This window comes from Syngnathus acus, chromosome 13 (genome assembly GCF_901709675.1).
Source record: "Syngnathus acus chromosome 13, fSynAcu1.2, whole genome shotgun sequence".
In the NCBI taxonomy this organism is placed as follows: Eukaryota; Metazoa; Chordata; class Actinopteri; order Syngnathiformes; family Syngnathidae; genus Syngnathus; species Syngnathus acus.
This window is the reverse complement of record NC_051098.1, coordinates 15993544-16012508: the sequence shown is the minus strand read 5'-3', so window position 1 is coordinate 16012508 and position 18965 is coordinate 15993544. Positions and strand designations below refer to the sequence as shown.

The following is an 18965-nucleotide window of genomic DNA, read 5'->3' as shown; positions in this document are numbered from 1 at the left end:
TCAAAATATGTCAAATTTGTAATCAATTAATCGATGAATCATTACACGTCAAAAATGGAATCAGACATAATACAAACAAAAATAACCAAATGTTTCTTTGTATTGTAGGTCATGCAACTTGAATGTTTTTACTCGAAATGTGCTCAGATGGTACTTGCAAGTATTTGGTTTGGTTTGGCCTTTTGAATCCAAACATACCGGACGGAGCCCAATTATGAATAAAAAAATGAACATCTTTGATGTTTATTTTTGGCCTGTCAAACTTTATTGCATCATTTTTGGGAAGCATTAGGAACTCATTTAGTTCAACTAGGCAATCCAAATATTAGCAACAGCTCCCAGTCTCCAAAGACACGCTGTTGAATGAATAACTCGCTGACAAAGTGTCAATCATAACAACTGTCTGAATTATGCAAAAGTGCTTCAAGTCTGATTCCCCGAGTGGGATTCGACCTCATTTACATGTCTATGCGCTTGCATTCTGCCGCCATCTTAGTCCGCTATCCATCTTACCCATGATATGCTTCATTAAACAAAGCAATCTGGAGATAATGAACTGCCCTAACCTTAGAAGATACATGCATGGGCACACGCATGCAAAACGAGTACAAGTAGAAAACCAACGAGACAGCCACTATTTACATCGACTATTCCCTTGTGTTATTAACTTTAGAAAAAAAAAAGGATTGACTGAAGATTGGGCCGGGAAAACTTCTGGGATGTTGAAGCGGATGTTTGCCTGAACAACAGTGGAGGGATACGTACCTTGTTCAAACTGGCGCTGCATGCTCTCCATCTCCGCCTTGTTCCCGCTGACCCTGTAGATGCCCTCGGTGCTCAAGCCTGGTGAAAAGACCAAATGCAGCTTTAGCGGCCTGCAATATTCCATAACTTGCGACGCTTCTCGTTACGTTAGCTTCTATGGAAACAGAGTTGTGGAGCCCAGGAAGAATACAACCCCAAAAAAATTGATGGATGAATAACAAAAAAAGAATAAAAAACAAACTAAACTTGAAGGTATGTATCTTGGTTAAATCAATCAATCAATCAGCCTTCAATGACAATAATCCGGCTATTGTGCAGTACATCAAGAGCACATTTAGAGTTGTGATTCATAATTCTAACAGCTTTTATTTCAAAATAAAAAAATAAAAAGATCCACCCGTCATCTCTAAAATTGTCCATTCAAACTTTTGATCGAGAAAAAGAGCGATCGAAGAAGGCGAGGTAGAAAGAGAGGTAAAGAAGGGTGAGGCAGAGAAGAGTGCTTTCAGTCAAAGCGTGCCGCATCGACCACCTCCGTCTCCCAATCAATTATCCACAAAAGCTTTTCAAAAGCAGACAAGAAGAAAACAGGACGGCGAAGGATTGGGAGGAGGGGAGCAGGAAACAGCCAAGGCCGAGTGTGAAGCTGTGAGGATGGATGTGCGGTGGGATGATGAAAGAATCTAACTGCAGACACGACCAAGACAAGTCTCGCAATTGTGCAAATCAAAAGTAGTCGACGTCAATAAGATTCCGCTTTCAATTGGATCGTGGTCAATACCTCGGCGAAATGCGGCCGGCAAACAACTTTGAACACACGCCTCCTTTTGGAATGACCTCATTTCAGTTGAGCTAACTGCCGAGCTTACGTGAACTAGCCAAAATAACAGCGCCACCCTGGAAGGGTTGAATCACAGACCTTGCGTGAAGATCGCACGTTCCTCAAAACGGAGTTTAACCGCCGAAAAGTTACGTTGGATGGATAATAAATGACTTACCCCTCGCCGTTGTTGCTTAGTACATGAAGAAATGCCAATTAGCAAGCACGTGAACTCAGTGGCACTAAAGCGCCGGCAGGTTAACCGCTCGCGCCCCCGCCACATGTCACAGCGGGACGACGCTGCAGCTGATCCTGCATCAGCGCAAATTCCAAACAAGCCGTCGCCGCCCCGGAGGCCGATTTCATGGCTCACCATGGCGACCAGCGGGTCGGCGGGTGCTGCCCTTTTGTGTCACCGCGAGGCTCTCACGCCCCGTATCACATCCGAAGGCAAGATGCGGGCGCTGAGCAAAAAGTCAAAGCTGATGGTAGATACTTGCCGTGGATTTATTTGACACTCCCACATGTGTAAAAAGTCCCCAATAACACAAATAGTGCTACAGTTATTCTGAAGAACACAACAACATGGCCCCAATAAAGAAAAAAAAAAGCACCGACAGCTATTTTTACAGATCACACTGGATAAAAGGAGACACATCAGCCGGTAGGTATTTTTACACAAAAGGCTAAGGATGCGGGTCGAAACGGAGAACTCGGGGTCAGCTTCACAATGCTCGCTGATTATCAGCTGCCGCTAAGGCGACAAACACCGTGTCAGCACTGGATCGTAATTTCCTGCCAGCGCCGTTATGGCGGAACATTGCAGACACAGATTGCGGATAAGCAAGTCTGACTTACAGCAGCGACCAAAAAAAAAAATCTCATAAATGTTGTAAAGAGCGTGTGCTGCACTCACTGGACACTTTATTAGGTACACCTGGAGTTTCAAAAATGATGACATTTCACGGGCGAATACCAAAGCTAATTGTCGACTTATGGGGCCACACACAATAAGAGGAATGCCATTGAGCTGAAGGAAGAGAAGAAAAATAGAAGAAAGCAGAGAAACAGAAATGCGGGTGAAGAAGTAGATGAAGGAAATCAAAGATGACAGGTAGAAAGTACTCCAAGACACCGATGGGGGGGGGGGGGGGGGGGGGGGTGAATCAGAGGAAAAGAAACAAGGTCAGTGAAGGAGAAGAAGGGAAAACCAAATAAATCAAACACTGGCAGGTATAAAGTTGCAAATGAAACAGAAACAGCTCAGGTGAAGCGTGTACATCAACAAATACGCAAGCCCCGCCCCTCCCTCCCTCCCTCCCTCTCTGAAGTTATTGTAACTGCTCCATTTCACATGTGAACATGGCAAGGTGTAACCTAACGTGACGCCTCATTATGCGGCGAGTTGCCTCCGTTCTTCCGCAGGCAGGCAGGCAGCGGGCCGCGGGATGTTTTGTAAAGCTTGAGTAATCCACGCTGGTTTTTAATGGCGGCGAGATTAAAGGCGGAATGCGATGGAATGTCAGTAAGCAGCAGAAATGTTTTCGATGAACTCACGCGGAGGTTTGCCTTGTCTTCTAAACAAGATGAATGTAAAGCTAAGTCAAGATTTTTGAGAAATATTTTTTAATTCAAACAATTATTTTGCGTTAATAAACAACAAAATATACACACGGGTATTATTTCTGTCCACTAGGGGGCACTATCCTCAAGTTTCACATTAAAGTACTGTTGACTTTGAATGTGTGTGGCTTTAAAAAGTAAGGCCTGGCCTGCTGAGTCACTTAAATACCTGCTTCTAAAATCTCTTGTGTGTGAAAGTAAAAAAAAAAAAAAAGTTTTTTCTTACCTTGTCTTGTTTCAATAAATTGAATACACTTCTCAACGAACACCGGGATTGGCCTCTCTGGAGTTACCGCGGTAACCAGCGGCATTCCAAAGTAGTTGCTCTCAATCGGTTTGGTGATGGAATGCCTCGGCTTGGCTCGTTGTTTCTGAAAGAAATAAAAGATATCATCTGCGTGCGGAATGGGCGAAAACTTTTGACTGTTCGTAAACAAGCGCAATTTCTGCGTTATGGTATTTACTTGAGCGCACGCACACCCATCCCGCACATTCCTTTCCAACTTATACGATAAGCAATCATTTGTTCAATCCTGTTCTGTATATCAGAGATAGACATCACTGTGGCGTCGTGCACCCCTCCCCCTCCCTTTGGAAATATGTAATTCCTAAACCGCCTGCCTCCGTACGGTACCGAGCATTAAAGGCTTTTGATGGTCCTGTTTTGAAAGCCCTCAAGGCCGGAATCTCCAGTAAGTCTGTCAGCCCCCCCCCCGAGGCTTGGTCCTGGCAGGCCGGTCAGTCGCACGGTTGGCTGGGCGCATAGACTGCGGCCGGCGGCAGAGCGAGCCTGACAATGCAGTGGAGGAGGGCTCATTAGAGAGATGGAGCTCACTCAGAATGGCCTCTGCTCCAGATACACCAAAGGTTTTCCATCCTGCTTCTACACAGCCGCAGAGTCAAACAGCAATACGTCGAGACACGAGCAAGGAAGCTCTAATTAAAAGTGAGAAAGTGAACCGAGTCTGACCAGTCGGTGCATTTGTCACATCGACAGCTGAATAAACAATCGAAGATGTCGTTCGCATGGGCTCGTTGTTAGCCGGCCTCTTTCACCCAGACACTATTTAAAGTGGCTTAAGTGGTGCTTGACTAGCTCTATAATATTTGCAATATATTTTTTTTTTAACCACTCTTGGGCAAATGTTGCAGACATAACGCAGCCACAATGGCTGACTTACTGGAAAGCATAAACGCTGAGGAAGCTTGAAAGCCATTACGTCAATGTCAATTGGCTTCCTGCTCTGAACTTAGTAAGAACTTCAACGTTTGAAGAGTAAAACTGCCTGTTTGGTTAAACACTGACACATATAGCAGCATTCAAATTCTACTACTGTAATAATAGATGGACATTTCTGCTCCTGTTTTTGACGTCTCACTGTTCTGACATAAAATAAACAATTCAAATAAAAAGGAACAGCGGCAGCCTTTATGTGTACTCTTTATTTCTCCCCCAGCTACGTTTAATATCTCTGTAGGATTGTGTTGTCTATGTCGGGACTAATCTCCCACTCTCCTACTTCTTGCATGAGGACACTCAAGTGGAGCTAGGTGACAGAGGAATTCAAAACATTCCACTTGCTGGCGGAGGACAAAAACAAAACAAAAACGATGCAGAGAGCAGAGGCGGAATGTTTCCGGCCCCTCGCTGAGCGAGAGGACGGTCACACAGGTTTTGGCTACCTCAGGTAAACAGGGGGGGGGACGATGTTAAAAGGGACCGAGAAAGCCGTTTGAATTATTTGTTGGCGCCCGTCACAGCTCAGAGTTGACGTTGGCCTCGGGGCTCACAGCGAATCTCAGATGTGTTGACTGCTTAAAAAGTCAAAACACAAAATGTACTTCGCAAGATGAACGAATAACTCAAAAACGTCCATACGGTCGGCCACCCTGAGGGGATTCCAGACTGGAGCAGATTGCAAATGAAAGTTTTTCTTTCTTTTTTTGTGGGGCCAGCTGTGTCGGAAACACTATGACGGAACATGATGACTTTTTTACTGCAACAATAGCTTTTCAAGCGGTTATCTAAACATGCTCGAGGAGAATGGCTAATTAGCGCAAAAATGATGATTCAAACTTTGCAGGATTAGATTTGCTTTGAAACATTGACACTGTCCATGTAAATTCATGTTTATTGATCTTAATTCCAGCGTCGGGTCACGGAGGTTCAAGGGAAAGGTCAGACGACTGGAGCCTGCAACCTTGCAGCCATCGTAATGATAGCGTGGCAAGTAAACAATCTGGCTTTACACTTCTCAAGCTGTTGATGCACATAACGGGCCCTATTAACATACACAGGCGCCGTTTTCACAGCAGGGAAAGTCTCGTTCACTGCGGTTTGGAATTTGCTCTACCTTGCTGGGCTTTATAGCAAACGTAGCAAGTGAGCCCATGACAATCTGGTGACAGAAAGCAGATCAGACTCGGTGTGAAAATGAGCACCTTCATTTTCTTGCCATTGGATGGCAAACAAGTCAGCTGTGTTCCCTCCCACAACGGTGGAAACGCACCTTTCTACACAGTTTCGCGCAAGACTTGCCTTGGGCATAAAAATAGGGCTCAATAAATGAATTATAGTATAAAAAAAATGATGAATAAAAATAATAATAAATTAATTTTTTTTTTTTTAAATATTAAATAAAAAATAAAATCAAAAACACTTGTGGCCATGGAGTGATACAACACAGATTTCACACACTCCCTTGACCTCACAATCAATGTGTGAAAACCTATTCCAACCTGCTAGCAGGCATGGTAATTATCACACAAGTGCAACATAGACACACAAGGGCCTTCTGTACCATGCGGTGCAAGAGAATGAACAGCATACCAGCACTGATAAACAGTTTAAGGTCAAAAGTGTCACCGCGGGGCTGGGGGAGTAGAGTGAAGAGGGAGATAGGACCTATGAAAAACACTCCAATAGAAAATCAAAGGAGTCAAGTGGAAATTGGCAAGACGACCCTTGTCAGCACAAAATCATTTAAGTGTTAAAATGGCAAAATTCAGGCTAGATGACGAAATACATTTTGATTTACAATCTCTCTCAATGATAAATACGGCGCTAATACCGCCGTACCTCAAAGGTCGACGGGGCCGTATCTGGCCCCCGGGCCTTGAGTTTGACATCTTACCTTAAAAGCTTTTTTTTTTCTTCTTTAGACCATCTGTAATCAGAGTTTAATGACTAGCTTTTATTTTGCCTCCGTTTGTTGAGCAGTCGGGGACAATGCAGCAAATGTGCTTTGAGGAAGCTCCTCTAAAGTCTGTCATGTTTTCATTGGCTATGGCAGAGCGAAAGCAGAGATTAGACTAATTAGTCTTCAACTTCACTGATAAATTAGCCACCGAAAGAAGCAGGTGTTGATTCCCAGCCAACAACCAATTAGACTTCCAAATACATGCGACAAAACATCCTGTATTAATGCGCCAGAACAAAGTATTTAACAAGTGACACATTATATGGAGAATAATTACATTGGGGTTCGCACTTGATGATGAGTTGGCCCATTTGAAAACACGATTTATTCTTAAAAGGCTTACGTTGTGGTCATTTCATAAGAAATATGTATCGCTGTGAATTAATGAACACTTTCTAAATGGCTTTACTGGCACAATAAATCACTCAGTGATTCAGTCGGTAAGCCGAGATGGGAAAAATATGCCTCTGTTTTGTGTTTACGCTAATTTAAAGTGAATGTGAGGTTCTCCTCCATTCAACGTTGGACAGCATTGAAGGTGACATTCTCCGAGATTAAACTCGGTGCGTCATCACAATCAACTTGACAGAGTCACGTCCAATCTATAGAAAGACTGACCTTTGTATTTCTGCGCAGGCTCTTCAGGATATTCCTCTTTTTCGGATCCTCGCTCTCCTCAATGGAATTGTCCTTCTGGGCTCCTCCGTCATCTTGGCTAGCCTTGGGCGGACCCCCCATTTCATCGTCACTACCTATCGAGAAGCTGGTGCGAAAACTGCTGAACTTTCCGAGGCGTTTGGATCTATCTCGGTAAAGCTTGGGCTTGATCCCGATGGCTGACAATTTTCTTCTGCGTTCCAGTGAGCTGCTATCGGCTTCGCTGTCCGACCCATTCCCCCCAGCGCTCCCATTGGCGTGACCTTTGCTGGCGTTGCGGATGGTGATGATCTTGCCCTGTGTGCTGTCATGAGGGACAGAGTAGATGCTCTCTTCTTCGCCATGTCGTGGTTTGGTCACGGCATCCATAGGCTCGGCGTAGTCCGACGGATCGTGGCCACCGTCGCTACCGGGAGCCCACGTGACGGCTTGAGGCAAGGATCGTCGGTTGGTGCCACCTTGTTGGTCCATATAAGGGCCAAGATTGACCTTCCGGACAGGTTTAGGTTTCACTTGAGGAGGTACCTTGTTGTTCAGCTTGCTCTCAAATGTGCTGAGCTCAGAGATGACAGAAAATGTATCGCTCGAGTCCAGATCTGGTAGCTTGAAGCTTACCAGATGGGAGCTGAGACTTCCATCATCCCTCAAGGTGGGGTAAGGCGGTGATGGGTCGATGTCATCTTCTGAGTCCAGAAGAATGTTAACTGGACTGGGAGAGCCGCAACGGGGACTGGCGCTCTCGTTGGTGCATGCTTCAGCCACATTCTCGTACATCTCAATAATAGTGCGCTTGTCCACTATCTCCTTGAGAAAAGATTGGAAAAGATCCATTTTATGAAGGCCGCCTACAACTCCTCCATGCCCACATATTATTGTGCTGAACCTCGCCTCAATTTCATGAGCGAGTTCCTCTCCTTGATTGACCTGCTCCCTAGCTGATTCGGAATCTGAAAGCTCCATCTGGCTTTCCCCAACCGCTAGCAACTGGACTGGAATGATGTCTTGAACCTCACAAAGGAAAGCACATAAAGTTTCCAACGAGGCTTTCCGGCGAGCAGAGTAAACGGCAATGTAGCCGTGGACTAGTTTAGTCTTGCGCAGGGAGAAGGAGGAATGGAAGGACAGCAAGGACAGCTCAATGGTCTGCCTCTGACCACCTACACTCAGATCCAGGAGGACTGAAGTGCCGCTGTGGAGGTTGCTAGTAGGGCGACAATGCTGAGGCAACAAGAAAGGGGCAAGGAGCTGGTCGAGATCATACGTGTCTCCGCACATGAGGCACATGACAATCTTGAGGTCTGATTCTACAATTGCTTGGGACTGAGAGTCTCTGAAGGCAGACAAAGAAGGCGCTATGGGCGGCGAGCCGCTGCGAAGGCTTCTCCGAGACTCTAAGAGGCCTCTCAACATCTGGTTGAGATGTTTCTCGTTGAAATTGCGTCCGTAACCCATGCCCGGAGAGGCGGGGTCTAGGTAACGACACTGCTGCTTTGCGGCCACCTGCAGTCCTTGGTGGATAAGCGTCTGAGCTGTTTCTCCTCCAATATCCCCGATGGAACCAACCCCACGCTTGGTCACGAGCAAGAGGAAAAGCGGGAGTTGGGCTAGAACGCTCTCTCGGTCCCTTCGACCTATAGTCGACTCTCTGAGCTTTTCTACGCTCTCGACGACATACGACAGAGACTCCTTGGAGTTGTACAAACAGAGGCAACCGTGCGGCGTGAAGGTCGGCGTGTGGAAGGAGTTAACCGGCAGACGTACGTTGCCCTCGATGGGACGAAGAGCTAACTCGTAGATCTTCCCGTCTAAAACGTACCGATCGTCGCTGGTACACAACGCCCTGATCTCGTTTGCCATCTCTCTGGCGAGTCCATCTCTCCCTAGTATGACCAGATTTATCCTTTCTGCCCTGCCCACATCCGGTCTTGAACTATCTGGTGACGCATAGCGAGTGGGGAACCTGGAAGCAAGTATCTGCTCGAGTTTAGAGTCCACGCAGTGAGGGCTGTTGGGACAGGTGTCCTTTGTGGGATGGTAGACAAAGTGGATGTGTTTTAATACCAAAGCGTCCCTCTCGGCCTGCAGCTTCTGTAAGGCTTTGAATCGTTGTTCTTCGCCCAGTACTTCCTGGATCGCTCCCATCTTTTCTTTACTCGGCTTTGCATCTACCTCCAGTTCATAAAAAAGTTCGGAATATTCAAGAAGCAGTTCTTGGAAGTCCTCTTTGGCTCGGTCAATAATCTCCTTCTGGTGTTTGTTGTAGATATCTAAATATTCCGCTTCGTCAAGCCACTGGTAGAAGTCCTCATTCATGATGAAGCTCCGAGCCTCCTCCCACGGTTTTCCGGGAGTGATGAATGGAGAGACGCTCAGTTTTTCCTTGAACTCCCATCTCATTTCAGCTCGTTTGCGGTCATTCCTGAGCTGCTCTAGGTGGCTCTCGTAAACAGCCTCGGACGTGCGAGTTTCGAGAAGGTCTTGAGGGATCCGATCATCCTCCATGTTGTCAATGTGGGGCGTGGTCTCCCACGGCGTGTCGTCCAAGACAACGAACCAATGGGAAAAATCTCTCTTGGTCTCCAGTACTTTCTGAACTCCAGACCAGCTCAGGTGGTCGATCTCATCCAACTGCGGTAATAGTGTCGACAAAGCCTGCGGCAGAGTACTTAGATAAGCCTTGCGGCGTTTTTCGATATGATCTTGCTTGAGTCTATGCACGTGTTGTTGGAAGAGTTTCTTGGCTTTGGCCGTCCCCTCAAGGAAGACGTAGTCCTTGTACTCCGAGGCTGTCTGCATGCGGCGACTGACGGCGAGCCACAACTCATTGTGGTTCTTCACAATTCGGTTGACGAGCCACTCGTAGCGGTCCTTGGCCGAGGCGATCTGTTGACTCCTCTGTTTCAGCGCCTCAAAGTAAAGGATTATTTTGGGCTTCCCTCTCCCTTTGTCAATGAGTTGAACAAGCGTCAGAAAAGCGGAATCAACATTGACATTTAAGCGTGCTGATGTTTCGACCACCTGGAGGTTTTTCTTTGCTAGCGCAAAGGTGTGCGAATCCTTAATATAGCGCTCGACTCCTTCATCACATTTGGTGAGAACCAGTACCACGGGTTTCTTAGTTTTGGCAAGTTGGTTGTACAGGTTTGTCACAAACTTCATCTGGTCCTCGAAACTACGGTTCATGCCCCTGCTAACATCGACGCAAAGTAAGAATCCGTCGACCATGAGCTTGCCCTCGGGCATCTGTTTCTGCTCAAAGTCTTGCTCCAGCCCCAACTGGTCCGTGCAAAAGTACATCAGCTTCTCGGCCGAAGCTAACTTGTTGGAGGCGGCTCTTTTGATATACGGCTGCAGCGCAGTGCTCCGGTGCGGCTGGAATGTCTGGTCATCGATGAATTCGGTCTGTTCCACCACGTTCATTCGGCACTCTGGCCCCTCCTCCACGGTCCTGCCAGCTTCTCCCCAGAACAGGAAGTGGTCATTGTTCACTACACGGCCTCCAAAGTCACTCGTGCTGAGAACCGAGGTGTGATCCAGGTAGAAGTCATCAGCGCTCGGCCGAACAAAGCGGTTGCACAGGCAGGACTTTCCGACTCCGCATTGGCCTTTCTCTTTCTCTGTACCGGACAGTCCAACCACAACCAGGTTGTAGGTGGGATCCCGGACATCTTGCTTTTTGGCCATCATCGTCGCTGGCAGAAGCTCATCCTGTCATGCTTGCCTCAAGCTCTACGGAGAGACGGAGGCCGCCAAGGACACGGCGATCCCATGCAAAGAGGTTTTCACTGTCCTCGGATCTGACCCTGCGAGACAGACAAAAAGAAAACAGAATTAATCAAGTGATACTCAAATCTGGGTCTTACTGTGAAAAAAGTGGTGGTGTCATTGGTTTCAAGGGAACACACACACACAATTGTGAAAACTAGCACATCAAACTCCCATCCCGCCAAACGAAAGACACACACGACAAATAGATGAAAGCATACAAGTGTTCCAGTTTACTAATTAGCCAACTAGGGAAAGCCATCTGCATTTTAAAAGCAGAAAAGTCTGTTTGCTGACACATCTCAAAATCAAAAACATGTTTTCTTACTTTTCTCAAATGGCAAAAAAATAAATAAAAAAATCAGATACAACTGATTTAAAAATCGCTCATGTGCCAACAGCCGTTCACTAGTAGATGCAAAAATTAAGTGTTGGCATCCAAGCAAGTACACATTTATTTGGTAGCTCAATCGCCATTTAATACATTCTGGCATGAAACACGGCCTAAAAATAAATTACCAGACAAGTATGCTCTTTGTGAAAGGACCCCCGCTGACAGTACAATTTGGAAGGAACAAAACTCTTCCAAAAGATGCTAGACAACCAAACATAGACATGACAACTCGTATTCATGTCTTAAGCATTTAATCCATGAAAACAAACTTGAAAACTATTATTCAGTACGAGTGGCCTGTTTGAAAGGCTGCAAAACCAAACCTAGCCTTGGTCTCAAGGATCAGGTGGTAGAAATAAATAACATTTTAAGTAAATAAATAAAGGGAATAATAAATGAGTGAATAAATAACGAAATAATTAAATAAACTCAATGCAATCTTTCAACTGCCAGGTATTAACCACCAATTTCCAGTTTCATTTGCTTCATCAAATTTCAAAGCTGACAGTTCCACAACCTGGATTTCTATCATTCCTAAAAGACTGCCCATGTTACAAAGGCAATATTCCCTGCTGTGCTTTGCCAGGTAGGAGACAAAGAGGGAATCATTATCAAAAAGAATGTCTTGTTTTTTGATGTTGCGAGAGGAAATATGCATCAAATATTCATCAAGGTGTTAGAACAACACAAAATGCTAGACGTGTTGTCACCGACACAAATATGTCAACTGAATACCAATTGTGTCTTTACGTACCCCAGATCAATTTCAAAAGAAGCTGACCCAATCTCAAGTCCTTACCAACAGGAACTTTCTAGCGAGTGACAAATAGGCACGAGGATGTCCTACTTTCGACCTGCATTAGACAACTGCTGACCTAAATTAGCGTAAGCAAACATGCCCGGGCATGTGGACACAAAGACGACTCAGATGATTCCCTTTTGTGGAACATGCCGGCGATAAAAGTTCCTACAGATGATTTACTGTGCCACCTTTACATGGGAATCGTTTGTGTCAACACGGTAAACAACGTAGCGGTTTTCACAGAACCGTCTTTACTAACAACTGAGAAAATACATTTGATAACACAAAGAAAGACTTGGTGGATATTTTTAATGCTTCTCCAGGAAAGTGACACTTTAAAATAAAATATACTGAGCACCTCCATGTTAATTACGATGCAGGAAAAACAAGAGTGACAAAGACAAGGAGGTGGTGGACAAAAATGCAGGAAAGAATGGAAGGAGACGTTTTGGGGGTGGGAAGTGAGCAGACAGAGAGGATGGGGGTCTGGAGAAGAATGGCTTGGAGGGGAAGGGGATAGAGGTCAGTGGCCCGGGCCATGTGAGCTGCACACTGGAATCCCCTCAGGAAAGAAGGAGCAGGGCGTGGTCAAGTGTGGATGAGTTAAGAGGCGGAGTCTAATGCTGTTTTGAATTCAATGCTGATAACACTGGTCCACAAAAAACAAAAAAAACAATGCAAGATGAGGAGAAAATAATTCAAGACAACTCCTGGAAACAAATGAATGGTAGCCGCTGATGGGGAACATTGCGCATCTCGGGCGCTGACGATATCAATGATTAATCTCCCAGATTTCCCCGGGATATTCCTTGAGGTAAACCATTTCCATAATGACAATAGTGTTCGATTTCTTTTGTGCTGATTGCCACATATTTTGTAATGAAAAGTGCTCAATGAAGAGTCACGCTTGCGAGATTGCCTCGCCAGCCTTTTGCCGGCAGCGGGATCCACTCAGGAGGGCTGGGGGGAATGGACAAGGTCATGAAATAGTCATGAAGCAGCGCGACGGCGGCACAAAAGTGGGAAAGTCAACCTCTTGCCTGTTTTTTCCCCTTCTTTCACTTGTGTATGATGCAAGCGTGCAAGCACTTCCTCCCACCTCGCCCTTATTGCTGTTCTCCTCGTGTGTCGTCACCCCCGCCAATATTATCTCCCTCATTGCCATCAGTCAGGCTTGTCTGTCCGACTGTCATCCTCTCCCACATTTTTCCTCTCCCCCATCCATAGCAGCATCTCGGGGGATGTGTTGTCCATTAGTAAGAAGATGGAGGTTGAGGGCAGGAGATAGAAGCTGTGGGTAGGAACACTCCTTACATGTTTGCTATTTCCTGGTCATTGTGTTGTCCCACTTTGAAACGGTACAAAAGGACAAATGTACAAACTGCGTTATTATTTTCTCATAAAACTAGCATTGATGTTTTCCTGAAGTTAAAAAAAACAGGAAGTGTCTTTTGAAATGTGGTTCTTATCTGTGTGAGCGTTTTATTGGTTTACATCTATTACAGCCCGAGCTACTGTTTGAGACGTTCGCTGTTGTTCGCCCACGTGCTAATCCCGTTTGAGAGACTTGAAGGCCCTCAAATTTGGTAACACATGATGAAAGATCTGTCAGAATAGTTATAGGACTGGGATCACATGACTGGCAATGACGACTCATGGTTGGTTCACCATGAAAAAGCCACCTGCTCGCAATGACCTGAGCATCTGACGGTTCCTGGCTCCAAAGACTTTGGTCAAGACAACGGAGAAGGCGTGGCAGGAAAAGCTGGAAAGGTGCCTTGGAAGGGGAAAACAAATAGTTTGAACTTGAAATATATCTTTTGTGACACCATGCCTGGAACTTTTCTTACACACCTCAGGCAGGGCTGGACACAGTGGGTAAGATTTATTTTGTTGAGACATCAAGGCATGGAAAAACTGGAGGGTGAGCATTTTCCTTCCATGAATCTGAGACAGTAAGCAAATTCTTTGTAGCAGATTTTTTTTTTTTTTTTATGTAACAACCAAGATAGTGACAAGTGAAAATAGAAATTCAGCATCAGTCACACATGCACAGTCTGATCCAGAAGACTCGCAAGCGGGATTACGGACACGGTGTGGATTAGCTAGCGCGATTTGCATTTCCCCAAATGGCGCTGTCTGTTCATTGGTATGATCCGATGGCACGGTGATAAAACAGCGATGGGGAAACGGTAACAAATCCTTTCGTGTCTGTCACACCGCGCGGCACATAAGCTAACATTTATTACTTAGCAAACATACACAAAGTACGTTGCCCTTTTCTACTTATAGCACACTTCCACCTCTTCCCGATGGAGCATCGGACACCGATAGACCTCCCGAGGAGAGTGGCAGACAGACGGACAGAGGGCGGAAGGATGCAGGATGAGGGTACACCAAAAAAAAAAAAGACTGTAAACAAACATGCACTCAAAGATGCAGGATACAAGACACGGCTGAGGGGAAAGCAAACTTCTATGCCAGATATTAAAAAAAAAAAGTTCTTGGAATAACGATGAGCCGATTTCGGAGAAGGCTAAGGATAAGAGGGGCAGAGAAAATGTGTGTAATGGCAGTTGAACCTCTTCAACTGCAGCAGAAGGTCTCGCTGATAGCGGCGCTAAATATAATGTGCCGGTAGACGATGACAGCTGGAAGTCCAAACTACTGCCTTATAAATCCTCTCAGTACAGCGCATTCATCCAAAAGTAGTGACAGCGCGGTGTCGACTTGAATGTGGAGGCCATTTCTCTCCCAGTGGACGTCAAGAGAGCGGAAATTATGGGACTCGAGTGCTTCCGAAACAATAATGAACAACCTTTTAAAAGTTTGGACGAAACTTGTTGACGGGCATATACGAGAAGCAACTTGAATAAAGTATTCATGTCACAATATGTATGTTAGGAAGGGATGCGCAATGTTTGCCTTCACCTTATATGGCAATATAAAATATATAATGTAAAAATAAAATCTCACAAAATTTGGTTCACATGTCCATCAAAACCATAATCCACAAAATGTCTGTTAAAAAAAAAAAAAGAAAAAGCAAATTGTAATGCAGGAAATATTTACCCATCTGATTAAAAACTAAATCAGCCAAATATTCCATTTTTTAATTGATTTCACTCCCATTTTGAAAAAAAAAAAAAATCAGTAGACATGAAATGATGTTAAAGCTGTTTCTTGAGTTGCCTTGGAAGCAGCAGGTTCTAACACATTTGAGTTCTTAGGAAAGATGCTGCTGCACCCAGACGCACTCTTGGGGGACAGATGGTCTTCACACTCACTCACACACACACAAACACACACACGCACGCACACCCTGTCTGCAGTCTGCTTCAACAGGCAAAGTTGAAAAAAAATTCAGCTTTTAAAGACACGTCACTTCCCCCGCCATGAGTAATTTGCATGCATTGCTGAGTCTTGGGTCCAATTAAATGAGAGAAAGAGAAATGGAGAACAAGGGTCAGCCGCATGGGAAATGAAAGATACTGTAAAGCTATTTCGAAGAATGCGTCGGTGAACACTTCTGCACTGGGTCTGTTCGAGTCGTGCGTTGAGAAGGCCAGGCGCCATTTGGGGCGGCCTCGGGCAGTATCGACCCGTTCTGGTAAAAGTCAACTATGGCCCGGCTTCTGCTCATTGGGCTCAGTTTAGAAGTGCTCTGATAAATTAGAAATAATAATAAAACCAAAGATGACTTTCCGGCAGCAAAGGGAGTTGAAGGGGAAAGGCGGTGAGGAATGAGAAGGCTAACGCTAACTGTTTCTGTGCTTAGCGCTTGTGCTTGGCTAATGCTACGCTAGCAGAGCGACTTAGCCATCGCTCATATCCACAAGTGGGGAAGGTAGAAGTACACTGAAACACACATTTTATTTTGCCTCCTTATACTAGACAGTGTCAATTAGGTTGGTTTCTACTGGTTTCCATGGTAACCAAATGTCACGTGAATCCAGTTATTTTCGAACGTAGCAAGCCTTTCGCTGCTGAGGTCACCTCCATTAACGCTCCCCAAGCACACCCATAACATCTTGAAACCTTTCTAATCTTTGATCCCGAAGGGAAAAAGGGGGGAGGAGCTTTCACAAGTCCGAGAGCACACCAAAATATGTGTCACGGCAACCCGGGCGGGCTGAGGTCAATATTGTGATTGTCACGTATAGACAAGGGATTATTTTTGTCAGCGCTATTGTTATTGTTTTTACTTTCTCCATCACTTAAGACATTTCTCTCTCTCCCGAGTCTCCATGGGGAGCATTGAGAGAGACAGGAAGGGTGAGTCACTCATTAAGACAACTTCGAGCGACTGTGAGCAGCACAGGAACGACCTCGAATGGCAGTTTGACCCAAAGACCTTGAGCGGGCTTATTTGGAAAACCCACTTGCGCCAAGGCAGGCAGGCCGGCTGGCCGGCCGGCATCCAAATAGAAGAACATTCACACCCCGACCTTTACGTTAGATAAAGCCCCTTTTTGCAACTGCATTCTGCAGGAACAATTACAGCGACGTGATCCATCCATTCACCTAGCCAAAGTGTTTTATAGTTTTTTAATGAATGAACTAAACATACGTGGGCATTAATCACGGCGCTAAACAGCGGACCGAGCCTGGCTAGCGGCCCAAGAACCACTCTGATGTTTGGAGTTTCAAGTGAGGCTCTCACCCGACTCGAAACGATCCTAGACAGAAGCTAAATCAAACTCCCGGTACAATAACGAAGGCGGCTAATTAAATCCTACGAATTAGAAGACAAATGGCGCGTTGAGGAACGGCAAGACCAATCTAAAGTCGATTGAGCCCTGACCGCACTGGTAAATATTGTCCCGCTGGTTCCCTCCGCACGCCATATTAAATCCCATCCGCACACATCCACATTAATTGGCCTGTCAGGAGGTGCGTTTGTCGGGGCGCTATGCACACTGACATGCTAACCTCCAGTCGGATTTCCATTTAGATCATGACAGACACACGTGGCGCTGACACCATGTTACGGGTGTGTGTGTGTTGGACCTCAACGTAATTGGGGCGATAAATCCTTGTCAAAATGAACAACTGAGTTAAAGTTATTTCCAGCACACATCAGTGAGTTGCCATCAAAATTCACAAATGAAATTGAGCTTCTGAGGGTTAATTAATTAAGCATTGTGAGTGAGTTCTATGGCTTCAAATGTTATTATTTGGAGATTGGTAGATTGCTGATCCAAGAAAAACACACGACTCCAAACCTTATTGATGGCTATATATTCCTAAAGTTGCAGTCGATTTTATTTCAGGCTATTCGAGCCATCAACTTTTGACATCTCAGGCTGAGCATTTTTTGCAAGCATAACATTTCCTTGCCATTGGCTCACTTAGTGACATTGGACAGGGTTTGACATGAACTCATTCACTGCCATTGACGGATATAGACGTCAAAGATCAATTTAAAATGGCATAGCATTGAATCGTGGCCTCAATGCCGGTATGACGCTGACTCAGGCCACCGCGGACAGTACCGACCCCGGCCCGAAAAGGTCAATAGAAATTTCATACGTTCTTGCTTTTCGATAAACAAAACAGCAGAGTTTGGGTACGACACACAATAAAGCAAAACAGAACTTTTGCACCTCCAAGTGTGTCTCTTTATAGTACATGTACTGTTTGTCTTGTACAAAATATCCCATTGAGAGCAATATTGTGGAGAAGACGAGGAGGAGGAGGAAAAAAAAAGAGCAGTTGAGCTGCGGGCTTTGCGATATCACATAATAAAAACGTACAGCTGCTCCGCTGGGCTGAAATAAAGTGTACACGTCACCCAATTGCAAATGCTTCTGTTGGAAAATTATTTTGCATTTCTTTTTCCCCGGGACATAGTGTACACATGCTGAAATGTACGCAAGAGACCCCCCCAACTATGACTGGCACACAATTAGCTAAATGAACAGAAGACATGCATCAACTGAAGCATGAAGTGAAGTGCACAGGTGCAAATTCACTTGCTGGAGATATGACAAGACAGCCAGCCTTTGGATGGGGGGGGGACACTGACGCAAAAACAGTCCAATTAATATATAACGCAATGCTTTCTCCAATTGTCAACTAGAGTCTTCTTACTGGACGCTATACATAAAATAAAAATAAAAAAGCAGAGTGTGCAGTATTAAGGCAGCTGGACCTGACTGGTGACAACACTCCCATTCATCAGCATATCCCTGGAGAGTCCTCATCCATCCCTCTGCACTGTACAAGGGCCCCGTGTCAGCATCATCGCCGTTCGAAGAGTGGGACTCGTGAGCGTCCGTCCGTGTGTACGCACATCTATTATTCATCAGCGTGCAATCACGTGAACAAAGTGTCTCTGCCAGAAGAGATAAGGCCTTCTTTATTTTTGCGTGAATGGATGTTTGTGTTCTTCACATTTGTAAGGAGAGGGAGGGAGGAACGGGGAAAAACGGGGGCTACAAAATACCCAACAGAGAACGCGAATCACTTATTGGCATGACAGACAGGAAGGGTGACGAGAGTCGTATTTTCACGCGAGCGCTCTAGCTTGATTTGGTAGGAGACATTTGCGTCTCCCTCGGCAACACATGGCACTCAGCGCCCATGTAGCCCTTCAGCTATAACGAGACAACACTGCCAACACTCACGGTGGGCTCCATTCCATTTGCAGTCTGGCTTCCCACAAAAGGCTGAAGAGCATTTCACGCAATCTCATAAGGCATGAAGGAACGTTTTACGGGTGATGCCTCTCATTGTATTTTTATACAGAGATATGACAACATAACCGCCGCGTATCAGTGATGTGTCGGATAACGATTTCTTCCTGAGACCAAACTGAAACGGAAATTAGTGGCAAATAAAAATGGAACAGTGTGAAATTCAACTGGAACTAAAAAGTCTGCCATTGAAAGTGAAGCACTGGAGGCTCTTGTTGGATGGAAGACTTCTTCTGTCCAC

The 18965-nt window shown here is 45.4% G+C and overlaps 1 protein-coding gene across 1 annotated transcript in view; it reads right to left on the bottom strand.

Moving 5' to 3' along the window:
• arhgap35a (Rho GTPase activating protein 35a) overlaps positions 1–18965 on the bottom strand; it is a 38588-nt gene that overhangs the window by 6794 nt on the left and 12829 nt on the right. Inside the window, exons 2-4 of the mRNA XM_037266975.1 lie at positions 7027–10868; positions 3435–3579; positions 766–843 (exon numbers count right to left, since the gene is read on the bottom strand). Of these exons, the coding sequence (XP_037122870.1) occupies positions 766–843; positions 3435–3579; positions 7027–10752 (3949 nt within the window). The 5' untranslated portion in view covers positions 10753–10868. The remainder of the gene's footprint in view (positions 1–765; positions 844–3434; positions 3580–7026; positions 10869–18965) is intronic.